We start from the raw sequence: 13,188 nt of genomic DNA, 5'->3' as shown, positions 1-13,188 counted from the left end.
GATATGATCTTGAATGTTTCAGCCATTGAGCTTTATTCTGCAAAAGGCATCTTATTACCACATATCTTCTTCCTAGTAGTACCTTTTGATAAGGTAGGCTCCAAATTAAAAGAGAATTACGATAGTTTCTAAAGCTTTCTCTTCTTTTTTGTTAACAGATGAATGTGGAAGGCTTCAACTGTGACAGGTGCAAACCTGGCCGATTTGGACTCTCTGCCAGAAACCCTATTGGCTGCAACAGCTGCTACTGCTTTGGCCTGACATCAGAATGCAGTGAGGCAAAGGGACTGATCCGTGTGTGGGTGAGTATAAGACTGCTGAGCCATGTAATGCAATAATGTTGTTTCCTGCTGATATCTTTTAGCCAGACACAGAGATGAAGATAGGAAATATAGAAAGGCATTTAAGCAATTTCTCCCCTGTGTATTTTAGAACTGGATAGAAAGCCATGTTCCATTGAGCAATCAGGGTCAAAATGTTGAAAAGAAACCTCAGATTGAATAATAAATGTCAATCCCTTGAGTAAAGCTATTAAAATCCAGAAAAGAAAGATGTAATGAAAGGGATAGCTGACTGTTCCATGCAAAGTTTAACAATCTTGGCTGCTCAAATGCCAAATCAGAATTTATCTACAGGGCTAGATTGCAATCATATTAAGAGAATTTATATGATGTAATACTTGCAATTTCCTTAAAAGCAAATTAACCATTGACAAGTATTGCTTTAATATTTTTATTGTCTGTAGAAAACATGTTTTCCACCATTTTCTAGCAGGGTGGTTACAGATTAGTCATTTTACATAGAGTTTCATAAATCAGGCAGCATACAAATCTTTGTAATAAAAAGAAATGTAATAAAAATCCTGATTACTAGGACTGTGCAAAGTTGTTGTATATTAGCTCAAACAAAGGTAATATTTCTTTGGATGCAGCTGCTCCCAACTATCTTTGTATATGTGCTACAGCTATTAAAGCAGCTGTCCTGCCCCAAAACACCAATGCTGAGATCTTTATTGTTTCTAAACCGATAGACAGATTCTTGCCAAACTGAAGTACTCTACTCTGCATTTACCATATACTCTGAAAATTATTAGGAAGGTGCTGTTTTCACCCTTTTTCTCTCACACAAAATATCTGGACTGAGTTGTCTCTTATTCCTCCAGAATGTACTCCCTCCCTCCCGGGAATCCTTACTACAATATTCCATCAAATTAGCTCACCAAAACCACAGTTGCTTTAATGATTATTACAAAACTGATGGAAGATGGATTAGAAAAATACAAAGACAGAGTATCAAAATTAGTCAGATGAAAAAGCTTCCAACAATAACATCAGTTTTAATGTTGAAAATTTTGAAAAATTATATCAGGAGGAGAGAAATTATAATAAGTTATTGACTGATTATGTGCCATCAAACTGTTTTTGACTTCTAGCAACCACATAGATAGATTTTCCCTCCATAATTATCTCCCTGACTTAGTCTTTCAGGTCTTCAAGTAGTTCATTTATTTCCACTGTAATTGAGTCTATCTACCTTGCCATTGGTGATCCTCTTATTCTTTTTCCTTGTACCTTTCCCAGTAATAAAGACTTCTTCAGAGAGCTAGGTCTTCACATAATGTATCTGAAACAGGATAATTTGAGCCTGGTCTTTTGTGCCCTGAATACTCTGAGTTTATTTGTTCAATGATCCATTGTTTTCCTGGCTGTTCATGGTATTTTTAGGAATGTTCTCCAATTCCAATTTTCAAAAATGTCTCCCTATAGTCTCCTATTGTGATTTCTCAAAGTCTAACTTTCATTTCCATAAAATGTCATAGGGAATACCATGGGTTCTATTATTTCTATGACATCCTATTCCAAACAGCATTAGAAGTTAGACTTCAAATCCAGAATTTAAAGTTATGTTCTTTTTCTTGGACGTAGCCCTTGGAACTTAATGGGATTTTCAGATAGTCTCGATAAGTCAAAGGAAGACAGAAAAAGTCAATAATGAAGTTCCTAAATGAGCTACTCAAGATTCGGAGAAGTTTCTCATACAAGTATCAAAAACTATAGCCTAAGTAATTATTTATATACGGGCAAACTATTACAAATGAAACTTCCATATATGTTTCAAGTGTCATTTTATCTTATTAAATGGAGATTTCAGTTTAGAGCATGGCTGAGAGGTTGATTTCCAGGGATGTGAAACATGAGACAACCATTGTTTATATGAATTTTTACGTCTTAATTTTTATTACATTAACTCTTTTTTGGAGCATAATCTCTAAAGCAAATTATTTCAAAACTCTTGGGTTGCTTAAAAGGAGGAAAGTAAATGAGTAAAAAAAATAGAAATCGTATAAATTATCTGAATACTCTGAAAATAAGCCTAGCTACAATATTGTGTTGGTGTATGATTGGTGTTAAATATGTGGGCTTTAACATTCCATTTAGATCAGTGGTTCTCAACCTGTGGGTCGGGACCCCATTTGGGGTCGAACGACCATTTCACGGGGGTCGCCAAACAACGCAGTCCGCCATTTTTTCCCTCCTTTTCCTTAGTTGTGCTACTCCCTTTTATTCTATTGGCTTTTGAAAACCAATAGAATAGACTCTCTTGAATAGAGTCTAATTCTATTGGCTTTCAGAAGCCAATAGGAATTGTCCAGGCTGTCTCTGCCCTGCTTAGCCCGCCAAAAGTCCCATTCTGCAAACGGTGCTGCACCAGTTGAGTAGTCCTCGACTTACGACTGGTTGGGGGTCACGGCATTAAAAAGGTTGAGAACCACTGATTTAGATGATTACAACTGAACATAAAGTAATTGGAAAATAGTGAAATTTGCTATCTCAACTAGACAATGTTTCAGAAATATTATAAAAAGGGAATTTGTAAATTCAGACTTTTTGTAGAGCTTCTACAGGCACTTATTGAAAGGTGTTTGGAAACTGAACTGATTAAAAAAAGGCTCAGACATTAAAACAATGGTCCTCTCCAAAGATAGTTACAAACAGAAGGGGTTATTCCCAGTAACTGAAGACATTGATTCTCACATTAAATCTAAAAAACAGTCAAGAGTTGGTGGGCTTTTCTTCCCAGGGCAATAAATTCTGGTGACCAGGGCAGTGACATGAAACAAAATGAAAAGGAAAAAAACACACCATGTGAATAGTCTTTTGGCCCTTATCATTCTTGGACAGATATTACCAACATTATAGATAAGAGGACATTCAATATTCCAAATGTTGCTGAGGAGAAAGCTATTGCCGGGAGATAATAAACATCAACCCCTTCCACCCACGTAGCTTTAGGATCCTTGTTAATAAATGAGGCAAATTTGAGATGTTCATATGATTCCTGATTGCAAAACAATACAGAAGCCTTGGCAGAATAACATGTGGTTTTTAATTTTTCCACAAAGTGGTCATCTGATTAATTACTACTGAAAGAATTTATATCTACTTCAAATGATCTACTGACAATTCTTATCAAACTACCATGTTTCCCTGAAAATAAGACCTTTCCCGAAAATAAGCCTTGCTTGATTTTGACGGGTGTGCCTAATATAAGCCCTACCCTCAAAATAAGCCCTAGTTAAGAGCCTGCGCAACTGGCCGTCTATCCATTCCATCTGGTTCATGGTGCCATGAGGTGGGGGCAGGTGGGGGAAGGAGGTGAAGCTGCCCCATGCACCCCGCACCCGCTTACCTCAGGGCCCCCTCAGTCAGGCATCCCATGCCCCAATACCTGCCTCATCTTGCAGTGACGGCACCAAAAACCTTATCCAGCAGGAGCACACGTGGCTGCCACTGGCTCATTTCTGCAGTTGCTCATCGTTGCTTGCACATGTCGCCTCCAGGCTCTATTTTGCCAACAGAAAAGGCCTCTACAGCCAAGAATGGAGCCCCGAGTTGACATGTGCGTTATCCCCAGGTCCTGCTTTGCCAGCAGAGGGCTTCAGAAAAGGCCTGAAACAGAGCCTGGGGGTGATGCACATGTCAACCTGGGGTTCCGTTCTTGGCTGCAAAGATGGCAAAAGGCTTTGCAAATAGAGGGAAGGCTTTGATATTTCAACCCTTACTTCCATTTGCAAAGCCTTTTGCTGCAAATCTCATCTAGGCCTCTGTTTGCAGAGAACAGAGGCCTAATGTACTGTGAGATCACACAAGATCAGTAGCAAGCAACTGCAGAAGAAGTGGGCTGGCTGCGACCATGAGGGCTCCTGCTGGACAGGGCTGTTGCTTCTACCGCTGTGAGATGAGAGAGCAGAAAAATAAGTTATCCCTTGAAAATAAGACCTAATGCCTCTTTTGGAGCCAAAAAAATTTAAGATCAGGTCTTATTTTCGGAGAAATGTGATAGTCAAGATTGGACCACAGAAAAACATAGTATAGTATTTGATAATATTTTACTAATGTACAACCATTCCCAAATCTATACTCATTTTATAAATAAGAGAAAAAACAAAGTAAAGTCTCAGGTGAAAACCAAGAAAATAAAAAATAGACTCAAGTAGAAAATCAAGTAAGGAAAAACAGGAACTGGAAGAGCATTGCTATTCCCAAACAGGCTTCCAAACTTACAGTAAGTATAATAATCTATTCAAATTTTTGGGAACAGCTGACAAAAGAAACAACACATCAACTAAAAAAACCATCCAGGAAGAAAATGATAGCAAAATAAATTTCTTAATGAAGTAAGGTTGAAATGACCAATACATGTCTAATCTAGCAATGTTCAATGTCTGTTGAGGACTTTATTATTGAACAAAATCATCTAGCAAATAGCTCAACAAGTTCCATGCAGAAGGTGCTTACTTGCAACTAAGTTGGCATTTATCAGCTTCCCCAAACTTAGATGATCTCTCTTACAGGTGGAACAAAGATTAGATTTACTACATCTATTTAAAACTTTCTCCCCACTTAGATTTGTTTCAGATGATATTTACTGATTGAATATTTATACAGCACATAGCAAAATTAATGGTAATTTTTGATTCTGTTAATATGACATAAATGGTTTATTAATTTAAATATCTCCTTCAGGCAAGATGGCTTGCATACCTACAGGTAGATATTTTAATAATGTTTCTGTATTACATGCAATGCTATTAATTATCTTAATTCATATCTTCAACTGCAAATGATCAATTGTTGAGTCAACCGGTGATTTAAAAAAAATACATGAAGTTGTATATGTACACAGGTTGGCCCACTAGCATTCTGTGAAAGTTTTCCAATTTATCTAATTTATATAGCCACCTGTCTCATAGCAAGTGACTATGGACAACGTATCACAAAACTAAAAATAAGTATCTAAAATCATTATCATGAACAAATATTAAAAACATTAAAAATACTATAAAACAGGTAACAAGAATAGACAAAAGGATATTAATAATAATAATAATAATAATAATAATAATAATAATAATAATAATAATAATCCCCCAGTGAGGCACTACCTTGACGTGGTTGTGGGGCTTGTGTACTCTGAGGAAGATGAGAGCTATGCCAGAGGTTCAACCATACTGGACAGGTCTCATCAGAGGAGTCAGACAAAGAGTGTCTCTCCCATAAAAAATATGGTGAGACGCAAATTTCAGAATGCCATACCGGCTCGGACGTCGCCCGGGTTAACAAGGTCCGCACTAGATATTGGAGTTCCTGGATATCTGGTGAAAAATGGGTTACAGGACTCAGGACTGTTGGCTGAGCAACCAGGGCTAGCAGCTGCAGAACTACTGGAAGAAAAGGTGTTTACCCGTCGCAGATACACAGTGATGGAAAACAAAGAAATAATGATCTGTTACTACAGATCAAGTCCAACAAGGCGAGGATATCTAAAACGAATGCACCAATTCTGGAAAGAACAACATCCAGAATCAGAAATAACAGAACAGAGACTAGCAGATCAACGCCGATTTATAACACGAAATAAAGTATTTACAGAAACAGAATTGGACGAACTGCAAAGGTTTACCCAGGGCAAAGAAATCAAAGCCTTACAAGAAGTAATTCAGAATGTAGAGGCAAACCAGGGGGAGTTGGCAGTGAAAGAATCCAGTAGAGATATACAACTGTTCTCATTTGGAAACCAGGCACCTCTTCCTCAGGAAGAACAAAACCCTCTAACTAAAGAAATAAAAGAATTGAAACAAAGAATAACTGAGCATCTAGAACAGCACAAAAACAACAGAATAAGGCTGCCTGCATTGAAGCTTGTTCCAAAGAAACAGCTAGCACAAGCATTAAAAGATGCAAATACTGCAATATCAAGTATAAGCACCAATTCACTGCAAGAAACAAACCAACTAATGTACAGCACAGCTGCAGTTATAACAGAATACCTGGGATGCAAAATCAACAAAAAGAAAAACAAACAAACAGTGCACCAGAAAAATGGAAGGTTAGACTAGAAAATAAGATCAGCAAGTTAAGATCACATGCAAGCAAGCTAGAACAGATGAAAGAAAAGAAGCTGAAGAACAAGAAGACCAAAGAATACCTAATCAAGAAATACCACTTAGAAACAAGGAAGATCAAGGAAGCACTGGAAATAATAAAGCAACAAATAACAGCTATAGCCAGGAAAATCAGTAGATATGAAGCTCGAATTGCAAACTATAGGCAGAACCTCCAATTTCAATCCAATCAGAAACGTTTCTACCAATCCATCAATGGAGAAACTGCAAGGAATCAGTCAGTACCTGACAAGGAAGAAACAGTGCAGTTCTGGAAGCAGATATGGGATAACCCAAAGAAATACAACAAGGATGCGGCTTGGTTAAAAGAGGTGGATGCAAATAAAACAGAAGTTGAAATGAAAGAACTAGTAATAACAACAAAAATGGTAGAAAAAAGAGCAAAGAAAATCAAAAATTGGTCAGCACCAGGTGAAGATGAACTGCATGGGTTTTGGTTGAAACATCTAACTGTTATACACCCACTCATTGCCAAGCAGTTCAACAATATACTACAAGGAGGAGAAATTGAAAAGTGGCTAACAACTGGGAAAACCTACCTAATAATGAAAAATCCAGCAAAAGGGGCAACACCAGGCAACTACAGGCCAATTACCTGCTTACCAACAACTTTCAAATTACTAACTGGTGTGGTAGCTGATGCAGTACAACAGCATCTAGTTGAAAACAATCTCTTTCCACCTGAGCAGAAAGGAAACCGCCCCAATAGCAGAGGAACAAAAGATCAACTCCTAATAGACAAAATGATCTTGGAAAACTGCAAGAGAAGGAAGACCAACCTGAATGTGGCATGGATTGACTACAAAAAGGCATTTGACTCTCTGCCACATGATTGGATAATCAAGTGCCTAGAAATAACAGGAGTCAGTAGAAACATCAGAAAATTTGTGCAAAGATCGATGGCACAATGGAAGACACAGTTGCAGATCAATGGTGAGAAGCTGGGAGAGGTTAATATCAAGAGAGGAATATTTCAAGGAGATTCATTATCACCATTACTATTTGTTATTGCACTGTTTCCTCTGTCAACAATACTGAATAACTCAGGACATGGTTATCAAACATCAAAAACATCTGCTAGACTATCCCATCTCCTTTACATGGATGATCTGAAGCTGTATGGAAAAACGCCATCTGAAATAGAATCGCTGCTCAACACTGTCCGTATATATAGCCAAGATATTGTAATGGAGTTTGGCTTGGACAAATGTGCCACACTTACTATCAAACAAGGAAAAATAGTGAAAACTGAAGGAATCAAGATGCCCACGAAAATAACATTAAGAGTCTGGATGAGGAAGAGTACTACAAATACTTGGGTATCCTTCAAGCTGACAACATCAAGCACACTGAAGTCAAGAAAAAGATTAGAGGTGAATACATCAAGAGAGTGAAGAAGATCTTAAAATCCAAACTCAATGGAGGAAATACCATAAAGGCAATCAACACCTGGGCAATCCCAGTCATTAGGTACACAGCTGGAATAGTGGACTGGACTCAAGCAGAACTAAAAGCAATGGATAGGCAGACCAGAAAAATAATGACAATGAATCATGCCCTTCATCCACGCAGTGACATTGATAGACTTTATCTACCAAGGCAAATAGGTGGGCGTGGAATGCTACAAGTACATCAGATGGTTGAAGAAGAAAAAATGGCTTTGGAAGAATATCTGAAGAACAATGATGAAGATGCACTGAAATTAGTATATCAGGAAGGCTTACTGACTACTGGAGAGACCAAACTGGCCTACAAGAAAGACCAAATGAAGAACAGAATAGAGGCATGGGAAGACAAAGCACTACATGGCCAATACATTAAAAAAATAGCTGGGAAAGCAGATAATAATAAAACCTGGCAATGGCTAAGAGCAGGAAAATTGAAGAAAGAGACCGAGGGACTAATTCTGGCTGCACAAGACCAAGCCTTAAGGACAAATGCATACAAAGTCAAAATTGAGAAGACAGCAACAGACAGTAAGTGCCGCCTATGCAAAGAAGCTGAAGAAACAGTGGACCACTTGGTAAGCTGTTGCAAGAAGATTGCACAAACTGATTACAAGCAGCGGCATGACAAAGTAGCAACAATGGTGCATTGGAAGATCTGCAAAAAATATCATTTGCCTGTAAGCAAAAACTGTTGTGATCATAAAATAGAGAAAGTCATAGAAAATGATAAAATTAAACTGCTCTGGGACTTCAGAATTCAAACAGACAAGCACCTGCAACATAACACCCCAGACTTAACAATTGTCGATAAGAAAGACAAAAAAGTCTGGATAGTGGACGTGGCAGTGCCTGGAGCCAGCAGAATAGAAGAGAAAGAACTGGAGAAGATAACAAAATACAAAGACCTACAAATAGAAATAGAAAGACTGTGGCAAAAGCAAGCAAGGGTAGTACCAATAGTGATAGGCTCCTTGGGTGCAATCCCAAAACAACTGGAGCACCCACTTGAACACCATTGGCATTGACAAATTTGCTATTAGTCAATTGCAAAAGGCGGCCTTATTAGGAACTGCTTCCATCCTGCGACGATACCTGTAATACCATCAAACATCCACTCTGCCTATCCCAGGTCCTGGGTAAGGACTCGATAGGTAGACAAATGCCAAATCCAGTAACACCTGAAAAAGGCTGAGCGCCGAGAACTGTATTGCAAACTATAGGCAGAACCTCCAATTCAATCCAATCAGAAAAGTTTCTACCAATCCATCAATGGAGAAACTGCAAGGAATCAGTCAGTACCTGACAAGGAAGAAACAGTGCATTCTGGAAGCAGATATGGGATAACCCAAAGAAATACAACAAGGATGCAGCTTGGTTAAAAGAGGTGGATGCAAATAAAACAGAAGTTGAAATGAAAGAACTAGTAATAACAACAAAAATGGTAGAAAAAAGAGCAAAGAAAATCAAAAATTGGTCAGCACCAGGTGAAGATGAACTGCATGGGTTTTGGTTGAAACATCTAACTGTTATACACCCACTCATTGCCAACAATTCAACAATATACTACAAGGAGGAGAAATTGAAAAGTGGCTAACAACTGGGAAAACCTACCTAATAATGAAAAATCCAGCAAAAGGGGCAACACCAGGTAACTACAGGCCAATTACCTGCTTACCAACAACTTTCAAATTACTAACTGGTGTAGTAGCTGATGCAGTGCAACAGCATCTAGTTGAAAACAATCTCTTTCCACCTGAGCAGAAAGGAAACCGCCCAATAGCAGAGGAACAAAAGATCAACTCCTAATAGACAAAATGATCTTGGAAAACTGCAAGAGAAGGAAGACCAACCTGAATGTGGCATGGATTGACTACAAAAAGGCATTTGACTCTCTGCCACATGATTGGATAATAAAGTGCCTAGAAATAACAGGAGTCAGTAGAAACATCAGAAAATTTGTGCAAAGATCGATGGCACAATGGAAGACACAGTTGCAGATCAATGGTGAGAGGCTGGGAGAGGTTAATATCAAGAGAGAATATTTCAAGGAGATTCATTATCACCATTACTATTTGTTATTGCACTGTTTCCTCTGTCAACAATACTGAATAACTCAGGACATGGTTATCAAACATCAAAAACATCTGCTAGACTATCCCACCTCCTTTACATGGATGATCTGAAGCTGTATGGAAAAACATCATCTGAAATAGAATCGCTGCTCAACACTGTCCGTATATATAGCCAAGATATTGTAATGGAGTTTGGCTTGGACAAATGTGCCACACTTACTATCAAACAAGGAAAATATGAAAACTGAAGGAATCAAGATGCCCCACGAAAATAACATTAAGATCTGGATGAGGAAGAGTACTACAAATACTTGGGTATCCTTCAAGCTGACAACATCAAGCACACTGAAGTCAGAAAAAGATTAGAGGTGAATACATCAAGAGAGTGAAGAAGATCTTAAAATCCAAACTCAATGGAGGAAATACCATAAAGGCAATCAACACCTGGGCAATCCCAGTCATTAGGTACACAGCTGGAATAGTGGACTGGACTCAAGCAGAACTAAAAGCAATGGATAGGCAGACCAGAAAAATAATGACATGAATCACGCCCTTCATCCACGCAGTGACATTGATAGACTTTATCTACCAAGGCAAATAGGTGGGCGTGGAATGCTACAAGTACATCAGATGGTTGAAGAAGAAAAAATGGCTTTGGAAGAATATCTGAAGAACAATGATGAAGATGCACTGAAATTAGTATATCAGGAAGGCTTACTAACTACTGGAGAGACCAAACTGGCCTACAAGAAAGACCAAATGAAGAACAGAATAGAGGCATGGGAAGACAAAGCACTACATGGCCAATACATGAAAAAAATAGCTGGGAAAGCAGATAATAATAAAACCTGGCAATGGCTAAGAGCAGGAAAATTGAAGAAAGAGACCGAGGGACTAATTCTGGCTGCACAAGACCAAGCCTTAAGGACAAATGCATACAAAGTCAAAATTGAGAAGACAGCAACAGACAGTAAGTGCCGCCTATGCAAAGAAGCTGAAGAAACAGTGGACCACTTGGTAAGCTGTTGCAAGAAGATTGCACAGACTGATTACAAGCAGCGGCATGACAAAGTAGCAACAATGGTGCATTGGAAGATCTGCAAAAAATATCATTTGCCTGTAAGCAAAAACTGGTGGGATCATAAAATAGAGAAAGTCATAGAAAATGATAAAATTAAACTGCTCTGGGACTTCAGAATTCAAACAGACAAGCACCTGCAACATAACACCCCAGACTTAACAATTGTCGATAAGAAAGACAAAAAAGTCTGGATAGTGGACGTGGCAGTGCCTGGAGATAGCAGAATAGAAGAGAAAGAACTGGAGAAGATAACAAAATACAAAGACCTACAAATAGAAATAGAAAGACTGTGGCAAAAGCAAGCAAGGGTAGTACCAATAGTCATAGGCTCCTTGGGTGCAATCCAAAACAACTGGAGCACCACTTGAACACCATTGGCATTGACAAATTCGCTATTAGTCAATTGCAAAAGGCGGCCTTATTAGGAACTGCTTCCATCCTGCGACGATACCTGTAATACCATCAAACATCCACATCTGCCTATCCCAGGTCCTGGGTAAGGACTCGATAGGTAGACAAAATGCCAAATCCAGTCTGAACATCTGGCTGACTGTGCGATGAATGATAATAATAATAATAATAATAAAAGCATTGACAAAATCCATACTCTGACGATATCTGTGAGTCTTGGTAAGGCGATAGATAGGACAAATTGATACAGGCTGACTGTGGATGATAATAATAATAATAATAATAATAATAATAATAAAATAATAATAATTAGTGGATAGGACTTGCTGTGGAAGAGCAGAACTAGAAGAGAGAAAGAACTGGAGAAGATAACAAAATACAAAGACTACAAATAAAATAGAAAGGAACTGGCAAAAGCAAGCAAGGTAGTACAATAGAATAGGCTCCTTGGGCGCAATTAAAACAATGGAGCAACCACTTAACACCAGGCAATTGGACAAATTGCTATTAGTCAATTCCAAAAGGCGCAAAGAAAACTTCCATCAGCGACGATACATAATACCATTCAAACAATCTATTCTGCTACCAGGGGGTAAGGCAGTGATAGGTAGACAAATGCCAAATCCATCTGAAATCTGGCTTACGCAGAGATAAAAAAATAACTAAAGAAATAAAAGAATTGAAACAAAGAATAATTGAGCATCTAGAACAGCACAAAAACAACAGAATAAGGCTACCTGCATTGAAGCTTTTCCAAAGAAACAGCTAGCACAAGCATTAAAAGATGCAAATACTGCAATAGCAAGTATAAGCACCAATTCACTGCAAGAAACAAACCAACTAATGTACAGCACAGCTGCAGTTATAACAGAATACCTGGGATGCAAAATCAACAAAAAAGAAAAACAAACAAACAGTGCACCACAAAAATGGAAGGTTAGACTAGAAAATAAAATCAGCAAGTTAAGATCACATGCAAGCAAGCTAGAACAGATGAAAGAAAAGAAGCTGAAGAACAAGAAGACCAAAGAATACCTAATCAAGAAATACCACTTAGAAACAAGGAAGATCAAGGAAGCACTAGAAATAATAAAGCAACAAAAAACAGCTATAGCCAGGAAAATCAGTAGATATGAAGCTCGAATTGCAAACTATAGGCAGAACCTCCAATTTCAATCCAATCAGAAACTTTTCTACCAATCCATCAATGGAGAAACTGCAAGGAATCAGTCCGTACCTGACAAGGAAGAAACAGTGCAGTTCTGGAAGCAGATATGGGATAACCCAAAGAAATACAACAAGGATGCGGCTTGGTTAAAAGAGGTGGAGGCAAATAAAACAGAAGTTGAAATGAAAGAACTCGTAATAACAACAAAAATGGTAGAAAAAAGAGCAAAGAAAATCAAAAATTGGTCAGCACCAGGTGAAGATGAACTGCATGGGTTTTGGTTGAAACATATAACTGTTATACACCCACTCATTGCCAAGCAATTCAACAATATACTACAAGGAGGAGAAATTGAAAAGTGGCTAACAACTGGGAAAACCTACCTAATAATGAAAAATCCAGCAAGAGGGGCAACACAAGGTAACTACAGGCCAATTACCTGCTTACCAACAACTTTCAAATTACTAACTGGTGTGGTAGCTGATGCAGTACAACAGCATCTAGTTGAAACAACGCTTTCCACCTGAGCGAAGGAAACCGCC

At 38.3% G+C, this 13,188-nt stretch overlaps 1 protein-coding gene across 12 annotated transcripts in view; it reads left to right on the top strand.

Moving 5' to 3' along the window:
- Positions 1-13,188, top strand: part of LAMA2 (laminin subunit alpha 2) — a 471,875-nt gene that overhangs the window by 292,463 nt on the left and 166,224 nt on the right. For all 12 annotated transcript variants that reach the window (XM_039324668.1, XM_039324684.1, XM_039324648.1 and 9 more), the window contains one exon: positions 159-302. In XM_039324668.1, the coding sequence (XP_039180602.1) occupies positions 159-302 (144 nt within the window). The remainder of the gene's footprint in view (positions 1-158; positions 303-13,188) is intronic.

Source organism: Crotalus tigris, unplaced genomic scaffold (assembly GCF_016545835.1).
Source record: "Crotalus tigris isolate CLP2741 ecotype Arizona unplaced genomic scaffold, ASM1654583v1 scf7180000017611.44802233496:7321179, whole genome shotgun sequence".
In the NCBI taxonomy this organism is placed as follows: Eukaryota; Metazoa; Chordata; class Lepidosauria; order Squamata; family Viperidae; genus Crotalus; species Crotalus tigris.
This window is presented reverse-complemented; position numbering and strand designations above follow the sequence as displayed.